This window comes from Ursus maritimus, unplaced genomic scaffold (genome assembly GCF_017311325.1).
Source record: "Ursus maritimus isolate PB19 unplaced genomic scaffold, ASM1731132v1 scaffold_16, whole genome shotgun sequence".
NCBI classification, from domain to species: Eukaryota; Metazoa; Chordata; class Mammalia; order Carnivora; family Ursidae; genus Ursus; species Ursus maritimus.
Window position 1 is genome coordinate 7,127,812 of NW_024424008.1, and position 24,012 is coordinate 7,151,823.

General features: G+C 51.5%; 1 protein-coding gene across 2 annotated transcripts in view; it reads right to left on the reverse strand.

Moving 5' to 3' along the window:
- Positions 1-48: 48 nt before the first annotated feature.
- Positions 49-24,012, reverse strand: part of LOC103678105 (short transient receptor potential channel 2) — a 39,862-nt gene continuing 15,898 nt past the window's right edge. The window contains exons 8-23 of one of the 2 annotated variants that reach the window (XM_040630794.1): positions 22,992-23,064; positions 20,902-21,029; positions 20,143-20,242; positions 17,469-17,488; positions 16,612-17,363; positions 14,594-14,806; positions 13,346-13,510; positions 12,154-12,328; positions 9,323-9,523; positions 9,077-9,239; positions 8,480-8,572; positions 4,771-4,963; positions 4,130-4,257; positions 3,948-4,026; positions 1,382-1,511; positions 49-561 (exon numbers count right to left, since the gene is read on the reverse strand). In XM_040630794.1, the coding sequence (XP_040486728.1) occupies positions 170-561; positions 1,382-1,511; positions 3,948-4,026; positions 4,130-4,257; positions 4,771-4,963; positions 8,480-8,572; positions 9,077-9,239; positions 9,323-9,523; positions 12,154-12,328; positions 13,346-13,510; positions 14,594-14,806; positions 16,612-17,363; positions 17,469-17,488; positions 20,143-20,242; positions 20,902-21,029; positions 22,992-23,064 (3,005 nt within the window). In that variant the 3' untranslated portion in view covers positions 49-169. Of the gene's footprint in view, positions 562-1,381; positions 1,512-3,947; positions 4,027-4,129; positions 4,258-4,770; positions 4,964-8,479; positions 8,573-9,076; positions 9,240-9,322; positions 9,524-12,153; positions 12,329-13,345; positions 13,511-14,593; positions 14,807-16,611; positions 17,364-17,468; positions 17,489-18,166; positions 20,243-20,901; positions 21,030-22,991; positions 23,065-24,012 lie in introns of those variants that run through there. The other variant, XM_040630793.1, reaches the window with a different exon arrangement.

Sequence of the window (24,012 nt, forward strand, 5' to 3'; positions counted from 1 at the left end):
TCAAAACCTGAAGAGACAGAGATTCTCACACACTCTGGAGGCATCCGACATTCAGAACAGAAGCTTTATTGAGGCAAGTAAAGCAGCAGAGTCTTCCAGTAAATTACAGCTACCCTCACCCATCTAGCTGGCTCTACCTAGCAACAGAAGGAGGGACCCTCCCACTGCGTCAGGATCCCCTCTTGATCCCCAAATCTTCCTCCTGGGGCAGGTCCCCAGCTGCCTCTGATTCTTGCTCCCTGTGTACTAACACGTGAGCTGGGGAGGAAGGGCCAGGCTCCCCAGAAGCTGGAGTCCTAGCCCCTCCAGCATCCTGAAGCCCAGTTTCTGAACGTACCTGGGTCCCCACAATCCCTGACACTGTCAGCTCGGGGGTTTCAGGGATGGGAGGGCCCACAGTCTGGAAGCTGTTACGCACTCGGGTGATGTAGCGACTGAGGATGCTGGCACCTTCGGGTGGTCGGGGTGTCCCTCCCTCTGCCAGAGTCCGCTGCACACCAGCCACCTCACTTTGCAGGCGAGACACAGTCTTGGTCAGCTCCGTCAGTCTGTTGCCCAGGTCTGGGGCATGGGGGAAGGTGTTGATGGGGAGGTCTCTCAGAAGATGAGCCTGCCCCGAACCACTTCTCCCCTCACAACAGAACCCCAGGGACATTGTGCCTCTGGGTCCTGAGGGAGTAGAACTGGAGAAAGTGAGAGACTGACTCGTGGGCTGGGGGCAGATGAATCTGAGTGGGACTGAGGTGGTCATGAGTTTGGAAGATACAAAGAAGGAACGTCTTGTGGGCCAGAGAAGGGATCGGGAGTCACAGGGACGGGAAAGCTTTTAATGGATAGAGATTTGTGTCTCTGCCCTTGTCAGCCTTATTCCCATCTACCCATTCTCAGGGCCCAGTCTGAGTTACACCTTTGCTTTCTCCAATTTCTGGTCCTCTATCCTTCTACCTTCCTGTGAGCCTCTCAAAATAATAGGTTCTCTATCTCCCCTGGGCTCCCGTTGCAATTTGGTTCTCTCCTAACTCAGCCCTATCTGCCTACAAAGATGGTTTCTCTGTCTCACCAGACCGAAAGCTTCCCCTGTGTCTCTGCTCTACACATTCCCCCCTCCCTCCAAGATGAGGCCGGAACAAAGGGGATGTGGCCATGAATGTTGATTGAATGAGTGAATTAGTGACTGAATGAACGAAAAATGAGTTAAGTGACTGAGCCAATGGGTAAGAGAGTGAATGAGTCAATGAACACAGGAACGAAGGATTGAATGAAATGAGTGGAGTAGATATCTGAATTGCTCAGAGAATCATTGAGTAGGAGAGCCACACTGCAGGGTGTGCAATGCGATTCCTGCAATGCAATGGGGAAGGCTTGGGGGGGAGCCACTAACCTTTCCGACGGGTCTCCTCAAACTCCCGCTGGGCTGTCTCTATGTAGCGCCGTACCAGGGCCTTGATGACTCGGAGGCGGTAGGATACATGCTGTCCCTCCCCAGGCCCTGCTCCTGCCCCGGGATTGGCCTGGGATGGGAAGACCAGAGGGTGAGAGAGACTCTACGCCCGCAACCATTCTGTAATCATTGTGTCCTCCCCCAGATGATCAAGGATGGAGGCCAAGTCTGCAGACATTTCTGTCCCTGAAGGCCACATAGCTAGACCCTGGTGCAGTCCTGGGAGGCAGAAGGAGGCAGAAGCTGAGCAAGGGTGAGTGTAAGAGCTGGGGTGGGCGGGTGAGAGGTGGGGGGGGCACAGAGGGGGGGTGGAGGGCAGAGACAAAAATGTTGAGTTGAGTTCTTTCTCCTGCCACCAACCCTGCCTTGGCTTCCTTGAGTTAGTCCAGGTTAGCCCTGCTGTTCAAATGCTGCAGTTGTGGGGAGGTGTCTGCATGGAAATCATCATGCAAATTGGAGTGATTGGTTTGGGGTCCAGGTGTAGGCCCCACAACAGTACCAAGAGGGCAGGCAGGACATGTGGATGGGCAGACAGTGGACAGACAACAGAGGTATAACAGGCAGAGCGCTAGACTGGGAAGATAGAGGCCCAAATCCCAGCTCAGTCACTTAGCAGCTCTGCGCCTCAGGCAAGTTACTCGATTTCTTCAGGCCTGAGGGTCTCCGAATTTAAGACAGAAATGGTAGTAATGCCTACTTCCCTGGGAGGGAGTAAGGGCTCTCTAATTGCTTAGGAAACAGGTATTTTTATCTAGTTTTATTGTCTCTCTAAATATTTTATAGTTAACATATTTACTCATTAAAAAAACAAAGCATGTTATTAAATATTCTCAGGGGAAAGATGGGATCGACCAAGCTGGGGCAGGCAGAAGTGTGAGAGAGAATGATAGGCCTTTTACAGCTACAGTGTATATAAAGCATTTTCCTTGTATAAAATAAGGAATAGGAACTTAGGGAGGCCATTTCCTGAGGATGCAGGACAGGTGGGAAGGGACATCCGACTGATCACCAGAGAAGAGGCTAGTGAGGTGGGGGCAGCTGGGAGAAGGGTGGGACTCCAGTGGGGGGAGTCCAGCCGGCTAGCGTGGGGAGATCCGGTGGGACACAGTGGCTCCGTCCGTCGAGGACAGGGCATAGGCTCAGCGAATTGGCTACAACCTCAGGTGAAAAAGTGCAGTCATCCTTGCGGGGAGCAGCCCTGGCAGACGGTCTGCATATAGGCACCCGGCAGCCTGGACAGGAACAGGAAGTGACCAGGGCAGAAGGGTGATAATTCCAGGATTTGGAGTCAGAGATCCATCAGGGTGAAGGCGGTGTCCACACGGGATCGTCCGGAGCCAGGGAGTGGTGGGAACTGGGAACCCTGGGCACTTCGTTTCTTGTAAGCGTCCCGTTCTCCCCATGCTGAGCGCGTGCAGTTTGCTGTGCCGAGAACTCCCCTCCCCACTATCTGCCCACCCACCTCCTGTTTACCCCTCCAGGCTTCTGTCCTGCTCTCACGGGCTTCCTGAGTCTGGCTCTGGGGCCTGTCCTCTGTGCTCCAGGAGCGCCCCGGGCTTCTGTCATGGGCTCGTTGTCCTGTGCAATTACTCTTTCCTTCTGCAGCGCTAGGCTGGCAGCACCGGTAGGGACCGCCGTTATGCAGATCTTTATTTCCAGCACAGGTGTTGGTAAGTGTTCGTGGAACAAACTGTGGACCAATCAGGGGATCCGGGGACCTCAGAACTCCCGAGGTGGCCTGTGGCCCCCACAGAGCTGGCCCAGAGTCCCTGGCTTAGAGAGATCCTCAAGTAACACGTTTTAAAGGGAACAGATAGGACCTCCTACAGACTTGGCCTTAACGCTGGTCTGAAATAGGATGGGGCTCCCAAGCCAAGCCTGGGTCAGGGAACAGATAACGAGAGGTAAGGGAGCCCCCTGGAGGCTCGGCTTTCTCTCTCAGGCCTCCATCGGCCATTTAATTTCCCAGTTTGTGGGGCATTTTCCCTTGGTTTCTTGAGGGTTTTTTTGTTTTGTTTTGTTTTTAAACATTCAACCGTGTCTTGGCTCAGTTTAGGGCAAAGACGTTTGTCTGAAGTCTGGACCTTTATTTTTTTTTTCTTTTTGATGGCAAAAAGATTGTGTAATAAGTGTGATAAAAATTTAATACTGAAAAGGATTGCTCTAGGGCGTACGGGTTTCCCAATCCTTCTGTGGTTCAGCAAGGGCTCAAGCGGCTGCTTCAAGCTGCAGGACAGGTCTGAGCCAAATAGGGTGCCTGTGGCTTGGGGGCAGGGTGGTAGGGACTTCTGTTTAAGTCGGGTGACCCATGGTTGGAAATCTAGGAAACGGCCAGATCCAGGAACAGGGACAGGCAGCCAGGTGCGAGAGGAGGATGTAGGAAATGGCTTTGTGGGGAATGTACCAGAAAGACAGACAAGGGATGTGCAGACAAACAGGCGGTGTAGACAATACAGTTGGAGGCCTGGCGTGACCAAGACCGATGACAAGCAGAGGAGGTACTCACATAGGTGGGGATTGGCGGATAGTCCGGCTTCTTGGTTCGGCGGCAGGAGCAGCAACAGCAGACGAAGCGGAAAATTTTCCTGAGAGATTCGGAGGGGGGTTAGTCAGTGGACAGGTCTAGGGAGCTGGGCGGGGGGTGCTGGGTGCTTGGGAGGAGGCGAGTGAGAGCTCTGAGGGCATCACCTGAGAAGGTAGAAGAGGCCCTTGGGGGAGGGCAGGATGTTGAAGGGAACAGGCAGCGTCAGGCCCTCCCGGAAGTAGGACAGGTAGAGCTTGGAGCGAGCGAACTTCCACTCCACATCCGCGTCGTCCTGGGGCCAGGAGGCAGGGGCTCTGCAAGGGCCACTTTGGAACCCAGCCCTCCCGCTCACCCCGTCTGCCTCACGCTCCCCCGGTCTCCACACCTCCTCTTCTGCAGTGTGCCCACCGCTGTCTTCTCCCCATTCCCATCTATCACCCACATTCCCCTGCCTGGCTCCCCCTTCTCTCTCTTCCTCCCCGTTGTCTTTCATCCTCTGACATCCAGTTCCTGCCCAGGCTGCTCTCCAGCCACAAACGCTAGCCCATCCATCTTCCCTCTCCCTTCTCATGTTCCCATCTACTTTTCCACAACACCAGACTTGGGTCTGGAGAAAAGAAGAGCCATTACTAAGACCCTCATTTCAGAGATGAAGGAAATGAGGCCTGGAAAGGAACCCTTGCCCCAAACCACAAAACAAGACAAGAGTGGAGGCAGAGCAGAACCCGAGTGTTTGCACTCCTTGCAATCCTTTCCTCTCCATCGCTGGGTCCCTTCTCCCTGGCCTCAGCTGGCCTCAGCTCACCTCAATCTTCTGGAAGGAGTTGGTAATCATGGCAATGAGCATGTTGAGCAGCACAATGACCATGACGATGGTAAAGATGCCGTAGAGGGCCCGGCCCACGAATTCAGGCACCAGAAACTGAGGCATGTCTACGACGCTGTGCTCCTCCATGCCAAACATGGTCCAGAACAGAAACTGGAATGTCTCGTTGAAACTGGCGCGGAGGGCCGAGCAAAGGACAGGATGTGAGGGGTGGGAGGAGAGCCTGAGGGCCACGCAGACACACTCCTCCTCACCCTCCAGGACGCAGCCAAGGGCGTTCTGCTTCCATAAAGCCCTTTGGACCGCCCTGGCCTGTACTGACTCTTGTCATTTCTGAGTTCGCACTCTCATTCTTTCAGTAAACCACTATTTATTGAGCGTATAGTAGTGCCAAAGGTGCTAAGGATGCAGCCATGAGAGCACGGGGGCATGAAGACCAGTTAAGAAACTTGTGGTCGTGGGGGCACCCGGGTGGCTCAGTCGGTTGGGCGTCTGACTCGATTTCAGCTTAGGTCATGATCTCGGAGTTGTGGGATTGAGCTCCATGTGGGGCTCCACGCTAAGCGTGGAGCCTGCTTGGGATTCTCTCTCCCCCCCTTTGCCTGCAAGCCCTCCCCCCAGGCTTGTGCATGCTGTCTCTCTCTCTCTTAAAAAAAAAAAAAGAAAGAAACAAAGAAACTTGTCATGCTCTAGGTGAGAGAGGATGGTGATTTGGACCATAGCAGTAGCAACTCCAGTGCCACCTCTTCCAGGAAGCCCTTCTGAACTCCCTTTTCTACTCCCAGTCGAATGTGCATGTCTGGTAGTCACTCACAGACCTAACTACCTTCTCCCTCCTTCCGCATTTATTTGTGAATCCGTCTTACTCCCTCCATCTCAGCACCAGTTCAGGCCTCGATTACTGCAACCGCCTCTGCGGCTGGTCTCTGACTTCAGTCTCTTGTCTCTTATTCCAACCTCCACAAGGCATCCAACGTGTTCTTTCTAATTGCTGATTGGAGGTATCGTACTTCTGCTTGTCAAACTTTAAATGCTCCTAATTGCTCTCAGTCCAGATGCCTACCATGCAACCTCCGTGAGATGGTTAGCAGAAATGTCTCTGACTTAATTAGGTGTCACCATGAATGAACAGCACGGGAGGGCTCATGTTGCCTGTGCCACTGGGGAGTGACTGGTAGCACCCGGACCCAAGAAGCAGGCTGGCATGAATGGTTGCTGCATCTGGTGCTAAGATTCATGGTTTAAACTGTGTAAGCTCAGTTTCTTTAAGCTAGCATCCTGAAGGTGGGATGTGACCAAAGGTTCATAGTAAGAGGATTGGTCTGAATAAAGTCTCCATTTACGCTGGAACCATTGACAAAGCCTTGACAGATAGATAGCCCCAGCGTGGCTCCTTCAGCACCATCAATAAAACCATCACATAGTTGCACTCATGAAGAATCTATAATGGAATCATTGCTTGAAAGTCCACTGGGAACAACCTGGCCTGCTTGAGAAAGCCCAAGCTTCTCAGGAGGACATTCATGAGCTCCATGACCTGGCTCCTCAAGCGTCTCCAGCTTCCTCTCTCAGAATTGCCTCCACATGCCAACCATGGAAGACACCTTGGGATTCTCCAGCCATATGCCCCTGCTTTGGTGCATGTTTCCTTTCTGCCCCGGATGCCCTACACCTTCTCTGAAGCCCATAAGCTTTAGAGGTGGGGTCCAGATGCTCCCTTCTCTATGAAATCTTTCCTGATTACCTAAGGCGGAGGAAGGGGCTTTCCCTTCTGGGTATTCCCAACATAAGCCCTCCTTCCTCACAGCTCTTGGCACCCAGATCGAGCTTATTTGTGCACACCGGCTATCTTCTTCATGAGACTGGGTCCGCCTCACTTCCTCTGTCTCTGCTTCCAGTGCCGGGGACAGGACTTACTACAAAGGTGTCAGTAAATAGGTGTGAACTCAACAATAACAAAAAGCCCCTCACAACTGAATGACAAGGTGAATGGATATAAAAGGTGGGCAAATGAACAAATGGGCAACGAATGGGTGAATAAACAAACACAAGAATTATTGGCCATATTTGGGGAGAACTGAGCATCAAGAATAATGAACTGTAATGGATTCTTGTATTTTAAAAAAAGTCTTTGCATCTTTAGTGATTTTCAGAAAAGAAGAGAGCACTTCTTTATAAAAGGACATCACACATAAATGAAGAAAGAACGGCAGTAGAAGATCACCATCTTGAAGCCGCCATGGCGTTGACTGATTCATCTACGGTGCTAAAGCCACCCAGTCAGAGTCGCAAGGGAACAGGTTAGTCACACAGTCTCCACATATCTTTCCATTGGTAAAAGAGCATCCTTGGTAACTTCACAGTGAGGAGGTTTGCTAGACCAGGAGGCGGGCCAGTGGGCTACACTGACGTCTTCTGTCTCCTGACGTGATGCAATAGAAAACCCACATCATCAACTCGGTTGTGTTCGGCCAGAATTGCTTAACTTGAATCTTACCCCGAGGAACTAGTGGTTCCTTGCTGTGAAATGAACTTTCACAACAAAGTTCATTTGTTGTGAAAGACGTAGGAAAGGTAGAGGGTAGGTTGCAGATCAAAGAAGACTAAAGAGGGAATGGCAACAAAATGTAACACATGACCCCAGATTGGATTTCAGATCTTTAAAAAGCTAGAAAGACTTTTTCCTGGGGGAGGGAGCAACTGGGGAAATTTGAATAAGAACTGTACAGTAAATAATAATTTGGGACATCAAAGTATTTGTTTATTTAAATTTTTTTAAAGTATACTCTATGCCCAGTGTGAGGTTTGAACTCATGACCCTGGGAGCAAGAGTCCCATGCTCTCCTGACCGAGCCAGCCAGGTGCCCCTTGATATTAAATTTTTTTAAGTGTGGGGGCATCTGGCTGGTTCAGTGGGTGGAGCATGGGACTCTTGCTCCCAGGGTCATGAGTTTAAGCCCCACATGGGTGTAGAGCCTACCTAAAAAAAAGAAAGGAAAAAAGAAAAAGAAAAGAAAAAATAAATTTAAAAATTTAAGATTTTATTTATTTGAGAGAGAGAGAGAGAGCGAGCTCACAAGCAGGGGAAGGGCAGAGGGAGAGGGAGAAGCAGGCCCCCCCCACTCAGCAGGGAGCCAGACGTGGAGCTTGATCCCAGGACCCTGAGATCATGACCTGAGCAGAAGGCAGATGCTTAACTGACTGAACCACCCAGGCGCCCCAAAATAAATAAATGTTTTGAGTATGATAATGGTTTTATGGTTATGCTCTTAGGAAGTCTCCTGAAATACTTAAGGATGAAATGTCGTGATGTTTGCAACTTACTTTTGAATGTTTCAAGGAAAAGAAAAAAGAAAAAGGAGAGCGATAGAGGGAGGAAAGTGTGGCAAAACGTCATCAATTGGTGGGGCTAGGTGAAGGGTATATGGGTGTCCACCGTGCTTTTAACTGTTTCATGGGATTGACATTTTTCAAAAGATTAAGTTTGGGAAGAAAGGGAGTGAGCAAATGAACGAGTTAACAAACGGATGAGTGGGGATCAATGAGAGAGTGAATTAATTATTGCCCCATCAAGCGACGAATTATGAGCGAATGGGTGAGGAAGGAGGGGAAGGCAGAGGTGATCACTAAGCTCCAGGCTGCTGCGTCCCAGACCCCTAGCGGCCCATCCTGCCTCTGCCCAGCATACTTGCCCAGCCGTTCGGTCTCCTGGTAGGGCACGTAGATGTTGTTGAGGCCGCAGAGGAAGGCGGTCAGGATGATCATGAGGATGAACATGAACCTGGCCGCAGAGGGGATGGGGAGGGGTCTGAGAAAGCCTCCACCTTGGGAGAAGTCCTCCCAGACTCAGTGTCTCTTGGCAAGTATTCAATTTGGTGACTATTAAGAATAGAGAATGTAGGGATGGGGAAGGAGAAGTCATTTAAAAGGGTGCCGGGGGGCACCTGGCTGGCTCAGTTGGTTCAGTATCCAGCTCTTGATTTCGGCTCAGGTCATGATCGGAGGGTTCTGGGATCAAGCCCCTTGTTGGGCTCTATGCTCACAGGGGAGTCTGCCTAAGGATTCTCTCCCCTCGTCTCTGCTGAGATGCGGTTCAAGGATGAGTGAGTCAGAGTCCTACTGGACAGGATTCATCAGCAGCAGAGTTAGGGCCACACGTGAGGGGGGGTTAGGCTACAACAGGGGTGGGGGCCAGGGGTGGGTGGCAGAGGGCTGGGGGATTCTACAAGGAGATCTAGTGGGGTCTATGACAGGGGAGGATGCTCTGAGCAGGGAGAGTACGCACCGGATCATGTCGTCAATCATCTTGCCAATGGAGATCTGCAGAGTGCCCAGCGACTCATGGGCCGGCAGAATGTAGGCCAGGCGGGTGAAGCTGAGCATGCTGGTGACAGCAAACAGCACTTCCGCCAAGAACTGGGGGTCCTCGGTGTGCCACTCACTTCGCTCTGTGCGGGGTGGAATGGGGGATGAGGCTGAGAGCCAGGGGAGAGAAGGGACTGGGGGATTCAAGCTGGGGGAGGGCACTCACCAGCCGTGGTGAAATAGTGGCAGGCAGCCCCACTGGGGGCATCCCGGCAGTGCACGTGGGCCAGCCCGGCCAGAAGGAGGCGCAGTGCAAAGGCCGCCAGGTACAGGGACAGGATGACCATGTCCAGGAAGTTCCACCAGTCCAGGAGGTAACTGCGCAGGCCCTCGATCCACACCTCCTTGCACTCAAACCACAGGAAGCCTGAAGGAGGTGGTAGGGGGAGAGCTAGGTTAGGGTGGGGGCACCTACCCATGCAGGGTGGAGAGCTAAAATATCACGGGGACAGAGTTGATAAAGCATAAAGATGCAATCTACGTAAGAACAAGGTGGTCTTCCGTGAAAATAAAAAAGACTCCTGGGGCGCCTGGGTGGCTCAGTGGGTCAAGACTCGGACTTTTGATTTCAGCCCAGGTCATAATCTCAGGGTCGATCGAGCCCCATGACCGGCTCTGTGCTGGGCGTGAAGACTGCTTAAATGTCTCTCTCTCCCTCTCCCTCTGCCCTCCCCCACCTGGCTCGTGTGCTCTCTCTCAAAAAAATAACCGACCAACCAAACAAATAAATAAAACAAAAGCCTCCTGGCGGAGGCAGACTCGTCTGGGGTGTGTCCTGCCCTGAGGATCCCAGGCATCTGATCTGCATAAACTAACACCCGGGGGAGGCTGGTACTGGGGGAGAGCGATTTAAATCTGTTTCTCCCTGCCTTCCACCGAATAAATTCTGGACAAATAGTTCGAGAATATTGATTTGAAGGGGCTCCAAATTATCTGCCTGCTCTGAGTGCCAGACCCGGGGATGGGTGTGGTCACAGGAGCTGGACCCCGTTAGCCAGGTAATCCTGCTGCATTGCACCCCTCTCCGTTCCCTGGATGCAAGTGTGTCCTTTTTCCGTCTGCCTAGAAGGCCCTTCTACACCTGAAGCCAAGCTCACCTTCACGGCCCAGGTCAAATACTACCTCCTGCGAACATTTTCCTAAGCGGGTGGGGTGAGTTGCCCCCTGCATTCAGCTCTCACAGCTTCCTTCAGATCTCTGTGATGCCATCAACCACGGGGCACTGTGGGATATCTCTTCCTGGCTCTGTCTCCTCTACCTCCCCTGAACTTTGAACCTCTTAAGGTCAGGGACTGTGTCTGATTCATGTCCTTGTCCGCAGTGCCCAGCACAAGGCCTAGGACTCACTATTAAACCAACGCTCATTAAGCTCCTACCATGTGCCAGTGGGTCCCAGTGGTGAATAAGACAAATACAGTCCCTGGCCTCCCAGGATTCCAGCGAGGGAGACAGGCAAGTGGCCCACTGGTTACAATCTAGGGCGGTAAATGCTCAGACTAAGGAGCAGGGGAATAGAGAGGCTGTTTCGGGGGTGGTTAGGAATGGATCCTCACCCTGATTTGGGGGCCCAGGGAACGCTTCTCAAAGAAAGTGACCTTTAAGCTGAGATTAGAAGGAGGGGGGGCAGCCAGGTGACTGGGCAGTGTGGGCAGGGGCCAGGGCTGGGAGACTATCTTGTGAGCCTGGGGTAGATGTTGCACGGGTGGATGGAACCATATTTAACTGATCGGGCTTCACTCACAGTAGGGTAGCAGCAAGCACTTAGCGCATGAAGAAATGCAGAGTTTTGTTTCTTAACACGTTTCTTCCCCTATGGGCAGGAACAGAACCGGCTTTATCTCCACTTAGCATAGGTCTGTTGTGTTTAGTAAATCATTGGGTAAGAAACTTTTCCTCTTGGACAGCTCTTGTTTTCTTCCCCAGAGTTTCTTGGCCAGATTTCCTTTCGGGCATCATGGACTGGCTTGGAACAGGGTGGAGCAGTGGACCCGGTCTACTGGTGGCTTGGGGGGTTTCCTAACTAAGCTAGAGCTGAATGAGGGGAGGACGGCTGAGGAAGTGGCCAACAGCCCAGCCCGCTGAGCTGACCAGCCAGAGGCTAGGTAGAACTCTGGGGATTCTTGTAATTGCCTTTGCTGAATTATTTAAGAATACTTGATTCTTCGCTAGAAGAAAACTGATGGGACGGATGAAACTTACACACCGAGTATAGATAAGTTAGTTATTTGGGCGACATATTGAACAAATAAAATGAGTAGAGCATATGTGTGTGAACATACCCAGAAAGGGATGGGTAGACTCTATAAATATTTGCGATATACTGAACATACATGTGGCCGAGGAAGCCCTCAGGATTGCCCACTGGTTATACCCATTCTGGTCCTATGTGTCCTTTGCACAAGGGTTGTAAAGGAAACTCAGAGCTGCCCATGAGGATGGTTAGCGAGCTTCAGCTGTGGCCAGACATACTTGCCCCCACGTCTCTCCCATAGATGAAGTGTTGGGGCCAGGCAGCTTCTGGGTGTTGTCGCCCCTGCTCAGACCTCAACTCTGCTCCCCCTGACCACGCCATCCTAAGCATACCATTTAGGGGTTCAATAAACTGTATGACTCAGCCATCTCAGTTTGGTCCGTGAGCCTTTCTGTTCCTTGACTTTTGGGACTAGATTGCCTGGTGGTGTGCTCGCAGGCTACCATGACACCAGAGAAATTTCCCACCTGACACTATGGACCCGTGTCTTGTTTGTGAGAGGACAGGAATGTCCAGAGTGGAGCAAGTATGGCGCCCCTGCTCAGGGAGTCTTATCACAGGGCTAGATCCCCTAACAAGGGGTGAATGGAAAAGGTCCCTTGGTGTGGTAGAGCCCAGAAGGGTTTGGTTATATGTTCAGGGCACATCTACAGGGAGACGGTCCCCCCCAATTGGAGTACTTATTTGAAGAACAGTGAGGAGGCCCACCAGGGGGACCGCTACAAATAAAAGGCCCACACGTGTACCTGTGACCCAAACCATGTGTAGGGAAGTCTCCCAGACGCTCTGGCTGCGGCCGCGGAAGGTACTCAGCTGTGCCTCCATGGCCAGGGACTCGCCCAGCAGGAAGATGAGGAACCACAGATAGGAGGCGGAGTGCAGCAGGAACTTCAGCACTGGGATCTTCAGCAGGCGGCCCAGCTGGGGGGCAAGGAAGGAAAGCGTGGCTCTCGGAGGCCTGTCAATCTCCGCCCTTGCTGGGAGAACTTCCAGACTCCTCCTTTCACTCACGCACGTATGTATTCAGGCATTTATGGAGAATGTACTACATTTCATATCTACTTCCTTCACAACTGTATGAGTATTAATACTCTCTGTTTTTTCAGCTAAGAAACTGAGGATCATAGAGGTAAAGTAACTTCCCCTTGGAGGCCCCATAGGCTCCTCGAGTTCAGTCTCAACCAGGTTAAAAAGTAAACTCATCATCTTCTATCCCAAACTTGTTCCTTCTCCTCCTCTTGTGTCCCCATCTTAGACAAGGACCATCTCCCTAACTCCAGCACACCCCCACCCCATCCTCATGCCTCTCGTAGAGAGAACTTTCTCAAACACACAACTACTGGAGCACTCCCTTCAGTAACATCCTACAGTGGTTTCCATCTCTGCTTACAAGGCTCCGCTAGTTGTGGTCCTGCCCACGTCCCACCACTCGCTATTTCTGCTTATGCTTTAGCAACACAGACGTTCCTTCCGTTTCGCTGATCTTTCTGTTCTCCCTCCCCGGGCCTTCCAATATGCTGCTCCCGCTCCCCGGACTCCGCTCTCCCTGTGCCTCCCCTGGCTAACACCACTCGCTCTTCATTAAATCCCCAGCGCCGGGCCTAAGGCCCAGCTCACAGCGGGGTTTCAAGGAGAGACTTGTTGAGATGAAGGAATAAAAACATCTGGGTCCCTAAAGTCTTCTTTGTAGGCTGGGGCGGGGCTCTCTTTAGGAGAGTGTAGGGCTGCATATAGAGATCAGGCTTTGGAGGCTGAGAGAGCTCTGTTGAAACCGTGCTATTTCCTGTACCCCCTGGACAAAAAGAGCACTTCTGTTCTCTGTGCCTCTTCTGTGAATACGCGTCAGACCGACTTCCCAGGGCCACTTCAGGTGACTCAATGGGCATATTAGCAAAGGGCTCAATAAAGGGCAGTTATCATTAACTTTGTTCTTAGTACCCGGGACTTGGGCGCCAGCCAATAGCCAAGGCAGAGGAAGGGCATGGTGAGGAAGATGAGGAAGGCGACAAAGAGCTTCCAGATGGTGGTGCTTCCACGCCAGCCAGCCAGGTTCCCACACCAGATGGAGGACAGGACTTGCTGGCAGATGGGGTGCGCTACAAACTAAGCAGAGACGGCGCGTGAGCAGAGTAGGTGGTTACCAGGCCGGGAAGAGAGGCGGGGAGCCAGCTGGCGACATAGTCCTTCCTTCCCTGCCACGAAGATTGAGCCATATTTCTTTTCTTCTCAGGCCAGCCAACTCAGAAGACAGGCAACTCATTTGCTCTGTCACCTTGGGCAGACCCCAGACCCCACCTCTCTTTGGGCCTTGGTTTCCTAGTCTATGAAGGAGAAGCTGAACTCAAAGGTTTTTCTGGACTCTCCGGATCCCACATTCTTTTTTTTTTTTTTTTTTTTAGTAATGTCTGTACCCAACATGGGGCTCAAACTCACAACCCAGAAATCAAGAGTCCGATGCTCTACTGACTAAGCCAGCCAGGCATCCCCGGATCCCACATTCTTGAATTTAAGGCAGTGATGGGTGGAAATAGGTACCTACGTCCCAGAACCCTCGGGGCTTCCTGTCTTGTTAGAGATGTGGGGCACCAGTCTTGAGGAGGGGGAGGGGAGGAACAGGGAAAGTACGGTTTGGTGTCTTGGAGGGCAGGCCAGGGAAGCCATTATGAAGGAAGTTTTTTGGTTTAGCTCCTGGTGGGATAGGATATCTGAGGGTGGTGAGAGGGAGAATAAGGGGTGGGGAGACTAGAAAGGGAGCATGTCTTTAGCTTACAGGGTCAGGCATCTAACGAGGTGGGGAATAATGGAATCACTTGATATCTAAGCCCTCGGAGATCTAGTCTAATCTTGCTGAATAGAGAGAGAGACTGAAGTCTAACAAGAGAAGACTGGACCAAACTTACTCCATAGGCCAGAGGCAGAGCTGAGTAAAACCCAGATGTCTGGGCTGAAGGTAGGGTCCTGGTGGGTCATGGGACTTCTAAGGGTTGGGGAGAGGTTAGAGGCTTAGACTAAACATAAGAAGGGAGGTGAGGAGACCCACAGGGCCAAGGGCCTAGATAGAAGGGTGCTCAGGATGAGTCTAGGAAGGCAGGGAGAGGACTTAGTTGGGCTGCACCGGGGGATACCTAGCCGTGGCTGGGCAGGGATCGGGGCAGGGGCACAGGAGGTGGGTAGGGCCCAGCTGACCCGCTTCTGGTTGTAGTTGACGGCCAGTCGCAGCCTCGCCAGGTTGGGGATGCCCTCCTCAAAGGCCTGGCCCAGGCCCTCAGCCTCAGGTTCAGTCTCGTTGTCCTCGCCCTGGTCATTGAGCACTGCAGTGACCTCGCTTTGGTTCCGGCACATGCCCAGCAGTTCAAAGCCGTAGTCCTGGCTCAGCGACTCCAGGGAGATGTACTCGGGCTGCAGGGGAGCAGGTGCGTGTGGCCACCCTGCGGGCCCAGCCCCACTAAGTCAGCCCCACCCTCCCAACAGTGGGCCTAGGCCTGCTCTGTCCTGCTGCGGGCCATCACTTCCCCACATGTGCTGTCACCCTGAGTCCTCTCTTCCTTTCTTCGCTGCCATCCCCGCTCTCCTCCTTGCTGTGAGGTGCCTCATGTGTCAGCTTTGTTCCTCTGGTGCTCCATCTGCCTCATCACTAGGTCATTACAGCCCAAACCCCTCTGCCACCTTTGCCCGTCCGTTGTACCGCCCCTTCTAGTCCCTGTTTCCTGTCCCACTTCTCATCCTGCTCTGCATGCCTCTCATGTTCGTTTCATTAATTTTTTTGAGCACCTGCCTTACGTGAGAAGCCGGCAGTTCTAGCAGCAGACACGGGTAGGGCAGTTCTTGCCTCTACTTTACCCAGCCTCGCCTCGGTTTTACTCAGGGCCCCAATCCCAGACAGAATCCGGGCAAGAATTCCAGGTGGCTAGGCCTGAGCCCAGCACTGTCCCTCAGGTGGTGTCACAGGGGGTAAGGGGCTTCCCCTTGCCAGGCCTGGAGAGTGGGGATGACAGTCTGTGCTGCCTCCTTCTGTGGGCTGCCATGAGCACGGAGGGAAAGTCCTTTGGAAGGACCCCCCTTTCCTGCTACTTGTGAAGTGGGGGCTCTGAGTCTCGCACAACTCTGGTGAAGCGGCATGCTCTTTCACCGGCTCACCTGGCATGGACCACACCCTGCCTCCTTCGGCCTGTTTCAATAGCCTTGTCTGTGTCCCCGCCTAATGGTGATCTTGAGCATGGGGACCAAGTCTGCCTAGCACAGAGGGGATGTCGGTGGATGAGTGAGGGACGGAACGGGGCTGGTGGTATTCAAGGTTCCTGACGAGTCCCTGGGACCCTGCCCCTCCTCGGCTCCCCTTCACACGTTCTCTGTCCTGCACAGGCCCCGGCACTCATTGCCATGTCTACTTTTTCTATCCAACAGCCTTTGCTTACACTGCACCCCTACTGCAAATATCCTCCCGACTCCTCTTCACTTGTATTAAACCGCCTGGCTGTGCGGCCAAGATTAATTCTGCTTCTTCCAAGGAGTCTGCCCGGAACACAACTGCTGTAGCCTCCTGACCTCGCTTTTCTGGGTTTTAGAAGCCATGTAGCATTCTCCACAGAGGCACGAAGGGGAGCTGAGCGTCCTAGGCGTGTCCACCTCACTCTGCCCTTCCCTGCTTGGGATCACAAGCTTGGGCCCCTAACACACAGTGCTCGATGTGGGACCTCACAGGAGGTATTCAGAAAGGACAGGTTCCACTGAATGTCATCTCAGTCTCACTGCTTTTCTATCTGAGTTCTCCCTACTCCCTTAGACCCAGGGCATCCCTAGGTGCCATAAAACTAGGTGCCCCTAGAGTGATAGCTCTCTGCTATTAGAATGAGATCCCCCTTCAGAGTGGGATTCTGCAAGTCCCCATCAAAATGGAGAGTTACACAGATCATGATCTCAGGGTCCTGGGATCGAGCCCCGCATCAGGGCTCCTTGCTTAGCACGGAGTCTGCTTCTCCCTCTCCCTCTGCCCCTTCCCGCTTGTGCTCTCTCTCTGTATCATATAAATGAATAAAATCTTTAAAACAACAACAACAAAATGGAGGGTTACTGAGAACAGAACAAGGCCTCATCATCTTTCCATTGTTTTCCACTCCCCAGAACACCCACCACAAGCCCACCCCTGCCTGTGTAGAAGGACAGATATGGGGGACCAAGGGCAGGAGGAAGTACAAGAATCTGACCTTAAACTCAGGTTCCTTGCGTGCAAGACGCCTGAGCTCCCGGCTGAGCTGGAAGGCAGCCAGCATGGCATCCTCACTGGCCAGCGAGAGGTGGGCCCTGCTGGCCATGCCGCGGTAGGTGTTGATGCGGGACAGGGAGAACTTCAGCAGGTCGTAGCGGCGGGCATTGCTGCACTCGAGGCAGGCACAGGAGACCGGGTGGGGCCGGGCAATGGTGTGGCCCTGGTCCATGAGCAGCTGGGCGATCTCATACAAGTCCTTCTGGCAGGCCAGGGTGAGTGGAGTGACACCAGGGGCAAAGCGTGAGCCATCGATGGACGAGTCGAAGAAAGCCAGTGAGAAAGACCTAGTGTCCACTTTGCGGCCCTTCTCCCGTTCCAGCCGGGCCAGCAGGCGCTGCACCGCAGCTGGCTGGTTTGTGTCCACTGCCACCAGCAGGGCCTCGTGGATCTGCCGGAAGTCAAACTTGACATTGGCCAACAGCACATCAGTGATGGCCTCGTGGCCCAGCTGGATGGCCAGATTGAGAGCTTCCCTCCAGGAGCGGTCCTCGGCCTCCTCCACATTCCTCAGGGGCCCACTGGGCCCGCTGCCTGACGCCTCGACCCCCGACTCCAGCAACTGCTGCACCAGGCCCAGGCGCCCCTCCTGGATGGCGGCCAGGAGCGGAGGTGGGAACCTCAGCTTCTTGTTCACGATCTCTGTGCAGGTGGGCTGTGGCTGGATGAAGGATGGAGAGGGTGGGACATCCCCTCCCCCCGTGTCTAACCTCCTTTGCTTTGGGGCCTCCCTCACCCTTCCACCTTTAAGCCCTCAGCCCAGACACCGTACTATTTTGCTCTTGCCCAGATACTAACAATGTTGTTTCCGAAGTACACTTAATGTAGTGCTTATACATGCTTCTTTTCTGAACACGTCCCAAGTACAGTAACTCACTCACTCCTTACGATCACGATAACCCTGTGAGGTAGGAGCCATCACGCCCCCCTTCCATAGCAGAGGAAACTGAGGTAAAGATATGCTAAGCCACTCAGATGAGATGGGGACCCAGGCAGTCTGGCTGAGGAGCTGGTGTTCTTAACTCCCCTTTATGCCACTTCTCAACTCAAATAGGAATTGTTGTTACTAGTTTTGGATTTCTGGAATCTTTACTAGTTCAAAACATCCAAAATGTGGGACATAATAATGTATATTATTCCATTTTTTTCTTTTAAGAAGGAAAATAAGAATGCTACCACCTTTATCTATGTATTACTCTGAAATTAGTATCTACATCAAATATACATCCTATATTCTAGTATATATGGTTTATCTAATGTCATCGTCTTACATAATGACAATATGAATGTTCCCCAAAAGATTATGTCTGTGTAGGGGATAAACTTCATTTCCATATTTTCTAGGAAGCAATCATTTTGGAAACACCCTTTCATACCATAATAATAGCTTCTTGTATAGATTTGTTAAGCCGCTAATAAATACCCCTTTTGTTGAATTACTGATATTTAGAGAATTGGTCTTGGTTGAAAAAAGCACCCTTTTCTTTTTAAAAAAATTGGCTTAAACCTATACACATTTATTCTTACAGTTCTAGAGATTAGAATTCAGAAATCAGTATCATTGAAGTCAAGGTGTCGGCAGGACAGGGTGGCTCTGATTCCAGCTTCTAGAGCTAGGTTCCCCACATTCCTGAGTTTATGGCCACCGCCTCCATCTTACAAGCCAGCAGCACAGAAGATTACAAATATCTCCTTTGTCACCATTTTACTGGGTAGATTCTCAGGTGAGGAAGCGCCAGGCCTGGGTCCGGCCAGGGGCCCCCTCCCTCAGCACAGCTGCCACCCTCACAGGAACCCACAGTGGGCCAGCGTGGGAACCCTGAGAAAGGGTGGGTTACAGCGGGCGGACGGGGCTGCATGGGGAGTCTAACCGGGATCTGCCCAGGACCCAGTTCCCATTTTGTTGACTTCATCTCCCAGCTGCTCATCGCTCTGAGAGTCCCAGAGCCTCCGAAGGACAGGCCCAGACATGTCTACGCGGGAGGGTCTTTGAACGGGGCTTTCCCCCAGCCCCTCCGCTCTGTCCAGGCCTCCTAACAGATCCTAGTGCTCCTCCCCCACCAACCTTCCCCGGCTTTGCCCTCTCCTACTTTGGGTGGCATTTCTCCCTCAGTGCTGCCTCGTCCCTCTCTCATACTGGGCCTAGCCCCCCCTCACTGCTCTTCTCTCTGGGCCCAGGCTTGGGGCTCCAGGGGCTCTCCTCCACCAACATGGCAATATCCATCACCTGCATAGCAGCGAGGATGTCCTCTCCGCCCCTGTGGCTCAATCTGTTGTTTTAATCATGGCTGGAAATGGGACCAGGATGAGAGAAAAGTAGGAGAGCAGGTCTCTTACCGTGAGGAGGTCCATGGTTGCACCCACCTATGCTGTAGGGACTGAAGGACTCCTGCTCTGTCTGTTCCCGACTGTGCCCAGCCTCTTTCCTACCCTTGAGTTCAAAACCCCGCCCTGGGCCCTCCCTTTGCCAGGACCAGCTGCTCCCCCTCTGCCTTGTACCCTGGAGACCAGAGGAACTGGTGAGTACCACACAGTGGAAACTTCTGGGAAAGGGGAGAGGACATAGTTGCTCAAGAAAGGTGGGAATAGAATTGAGAATGTCACAGGTGGAGGGGACCTTAGAGACCCTCTGGTCCAACTGCTTCATGGTATAGATGGGGACTGGGATTTGCCCAAGGTTCCACAGCTGAGCCTAGACCCATTCCTTAGTCATCAACCCATCTGATCCCTAGAATAGCTCTGCAAGCAGGAGGACAGGGGTTTTCTGTTACTGAGGGTTAATTCTGGGTGCAAGATGAAGAACTTGCTTCAAGTCACACAGTACCACCATTACCTGATCGTACCTAGGGAGGGAACCCACACAGGATACTGAGAGTTAAGGTCATGGGATGCTGGAGGTTAGTCTCATGCTCAAAAATCAGTCTCAACTTCCAAGTACACCACAAGATCTTATCTGCCAGGCAGCGCTTTTGTTTCATCAGGTCTCAGTTTTCCTTTCAGGAAAATGGGCATGAGGATATGCATCACTCACTGAGAAGAAGACATTCTGGATTATGTCCCAAAGCCCTAGAGAGATCACCAGTTCTACCCCAGAAGCTCCAGAGGGGAAAAGGATGGAGCTGTCTTGGGAAAACAGGGTGCCATGGTGACAGAAGCCTTGACGACTGGGAGTTAGAGCAGGCTGGGCCCGAGGTGCCCTCAGGCAGAGTCCTGAGGGAATGAGTGGAGAGGAGAGAGGGCAGCTTGGCCTTATCAGCTCTCCTCACCTGTCACAAGATCCACTCCCCAGTTTTAGTCACAGAGGGCAGGGGGCCCAAAACCACAGCACTTCATGGCTCACGTCTGAGGGACCTCCCCACACATGCTGGCATGTTCTTCGACTTCTCCTGCCGAGAAGTACAGCTGGCATAGAGGGCACTGGACCCAGGAAGCGGGTGGTGAGCTCTCCGGGGAGGACACGTACAGTACAGACTGCGATGAAGATGATGATGAGGAGCGAGAGGCTGGCTGAGGTGGGGAGATCTCTCCACAGGTCGCAGCGTGCCGGGGAAGAACCTCAATGCTGAAGGAGACTAAGAGGGAGAGAAGGAGGTTAGCAAAGTTGAGCCCGCTCCCAGGCATGATGCCACCCCAGCGTGGCTGTTTTTGCGGGAAATTTACTCTGGCTGGATATTCTACACCTGACAATGTCCGGTCGTGAATCTACCAAACATTTATCAAGGGTTTACTGTAGGCCTTGCACCGGGCCAGGAGCTGAGGGGTGGAAACCTAGGCCTGTCCTTCTGGACTGTAGAGTTCAGGGGTAGAGATAAGCTATGGCCACAAGCAACTGTGATACAAAGCAGAAGTGAGAAGTGCTAAGTGCAAGGGAATCTGAGAATACTGCAGGGGTCGGCTGGGAAAGATGAGCTGAGAAGATCGGAGAAGACCTTCTGAATAGGGACTCAGAGAATTGGGACACGGAGGAAATGGATGGGAAGGAAATGCTAGGCCCTCCCTGACAGTATTTCGTATTGTTTTGTTTCATGTTTCCCCTGGGACAGGGCCTGTGTCCCTTCCTCGGCTCGGCCAACACAATGTAAGCATGTGCTCCATACACACTTGTATGTAACTGCAGAGAAGACTGGGAGTCCAAGCTCGAATGTTCCCTGGCAGTGTTCCCAGGTCTCCTAGTCGTCCTGCAAGCGATGCCTAGTAGTCCCACAATAACCCCCAGGCCCCAGCAGCAAACCTGCACAAATGGGGCACGGTGCACTCTCCTGGACCCCATTACTTTGGGCCTGGGGTCGGTGGTGTTGTCTCTGCCCTGCCTTTGCCATGCCCCTCTGGTTGGACCGCGAGTTCGAGCTGGATAAAGGCCTGTGAGAAAGAATAGTTAAAGACCAGCTATTAGGAAGAGGCTCCAAGGGCTGAAGGAGCCTCGAGTTAGGATGGAAGAGTGTGGACTCATTGATGTGGAGGCGGGAGCCCTGGCTGGAGTCCTGGTTTTCCCACTTGATGTTTACAACCTGAGGGAAGTCATTTAACCTTGAACATCCGAGAACAGACGTTCTATCATTGCTTTCAGGTTTTAAAAATTATTCTTTTATTGAGATATAATGCACATTCAATAAAATTCATCCTATTATACTATTGAACAGTTTTAGGATATTCACAAGGTTGTGTAACCACCATGACTATCTAATTCCAGAACATTTTTACCACCGCAAAAGGAAACCCTAAATCCATTAGTATCACTACCCCTACCTCCTCTCTGCCTCAGACCCTGGCAATCACTAATCTACTTTCTGTCTCTGGATTGGTCTATCCTGGACATTTTGTATACATGCGATCATACACTGTGTGGTCTTTTCTGACTGGCTTCTGTCACTTAGCATGTTTCAAGGTTCATCCATATTGTAGCTTGCATCAGTACTTCATTCTTGTTTCATGGCTGAACAATATTCTATGGTATGAATATACCACATTTTGTTCATCTAATCATCAGTTGATGGACATTTGGGCTGATTCCACTTTTTGGCGATCATGAATGATGCTGCTATGAGCCTTTGTCTATATGTTTTTGTGTGAACACCTATTATTAGTCCGTTTTTTTTTTTTTTAAGATTCTATTTATTTATTTGAGACAGAGAGAGAGAAGCACAAATGGGGATGGGGAGGCAGAGGGAGAGGGAGAAGCAGGTTCCCTGCTAAGCAGGGAGCCCGATGTGGGGCTCAATCCCAAAACCTGAGATCATGACCCAAGCTGAAGGCAGTCACTGAACCGACTGAGCCACCTGGGCGTCCCTGTTATCAGTTCTTTGGGGTCTATTCCTAGGAGTGGAACTGCCATCCTCCTGGGGCCTAACCCTAACCCTAGGTCGGGTTCTGAGGGCCCCTCCCCGGGGGCCTGGCTCCAAAGCCCCAGGAACTGTGGACACCTGAGCCCAACCGCAGGACTCAGCCCGCCACCCAGAAGGAAATCGTGCCATTCAGGGCAGGAGAAATCAGAGGGAAATTGTCTATGTTTAGCTTTTTGAAGAACTGCCAGACTGTTTATCAGGTTGACTGCACCATTTTACGTTTTCACCAGCAGTGTATGAGAGTTCCAATTTCTCCACATCTTTGCCAACATTTGTTATTGTCTTTTATTTTTTATTTATTTTTTATTTTTAAAGTAAGCTCTACATCCCACATGGGGCTTGAACTCACGACCCTGAGATCAAGAGCTGCATGCTCTACCGACTGAGCCAGCCAGGTGTCCCTGCTACTGTCTTTTTGATTACAGCTGTCCTACTGAGTGTGATCACTGTGGTTCTGATGTGCTCTTCTCTGATGGCTACTGATATTAAGCATTCTTTTCATGTGCTTATTGGCCATTTGTATATCTTCTCTGGAGAAAAGTCTATTCAGATCTTTTGTCCATTACAAATTAGGTTATCTTTTTATTGTTGAGTTGTAAGCATTCTCTATGTATTCTAGAAACAAGTCCCTTACCGAATATGATATGCAAATATTTTCTCACATATTCTGTGGGTTCTTTTTATTTTCTTGACAGTGTTTTTTGAAACAGAAAAAGATTTCAATTTTAATGAAGTACATGAGATACAGTATACTCAATTTCAGATTCTAATCCACTACAGAGCTCTCTCCTTGCCTAACTGGCAACCTGTGGACAAGGACATCTTTTCTCTATTTACCCTCTAGGTCCAGACCCTGAGATCAAGCACAGACACAAGGATACTCTCTGATCCAAATAAGACACAAGTGGGGGAAGTAGGACAGGTGTAGAAGGGCAACAAGGTTTGGGGTGATCTGGGTCTTTCAGGCTGACCTACTCACCTGCGGGCTTGTACTTTCCGTCTCTTCGTCCTGCTCGCATCATTCTCTGAGCTCTGCTCCTCTGGTCTGAGCTCTGTGTTAGAAATACTCGTTAAATCTAGCACATTAACAAAAAGGCCTTCACATATGATAGTCCTTCTTTTTCTTTTAAGACTTTATTTAAGAGAAGGAGAGAGAGCATGAGCAGAGGGAAAAAGGCAGAGGCAGAGGGAGAAGCAGGCTCCCCGCTGAGCAGGGAGCCCGATGTGGGGCTCAATTCCAGGACCCTGGGATCATGACCTGAGCTGAAGGCAGACGCTTAACCAACTGAGCCACTCAGGCACCCCTATGCTTTGCTTTTGAAGTACTTATCACAGTCTGAAGTTTTGGACCTACTTGTATGACATGGAGAAGTCTCTTCGTTAGGGTAGGAAGGGGCACGGGGCCTTGCACATAGAGATGTTCAATAAATATCTATCAAGGGGCGCCTGGGTGGCACAGCGGTTGGGCGTCTGCTTTCGGCTCAGGGCGTGATCCCAGCGTTATGGGATCGAGCCCCACATCAGGCTCCTCCGCTGTGAGCCTGCTTCTTCCTCTCCCACTCCCCCTGCTTGTGTTCCCTCTCTCGCTGGCTGTCTCTATCTCTGTCGAATAAATAAATAAAATCTTTAAAAAATATATTTATCAAATGAGTGGCAACAAAACCCATTAACAACCATTTGTCTAGCTATTCAGAACTTCCGAAACACTTTATATAGAATTTAATATTTTTGAAGGTTCCAGTACCCAGCTGATCGGGTGTCCCCAAAAGGTTAGTTCCTTCCCATTTTCTGTCTTTTAAAATAATAAACTACATCCTTCCTTATGTGGTAGACAGCTTCTGAAATGACTCCTATCGATTCCTGCCTCCTGGTATTCGTGCCTCCCACTGAATTTAGACAGAATCTAATGACTTGCTTTGAATGAACAGAATACGACAAAAGTGATGGGGTGCCACTCCTGTGATTAGGTTATAAAAGACAGACTTCTTTCTTTCTTTCTT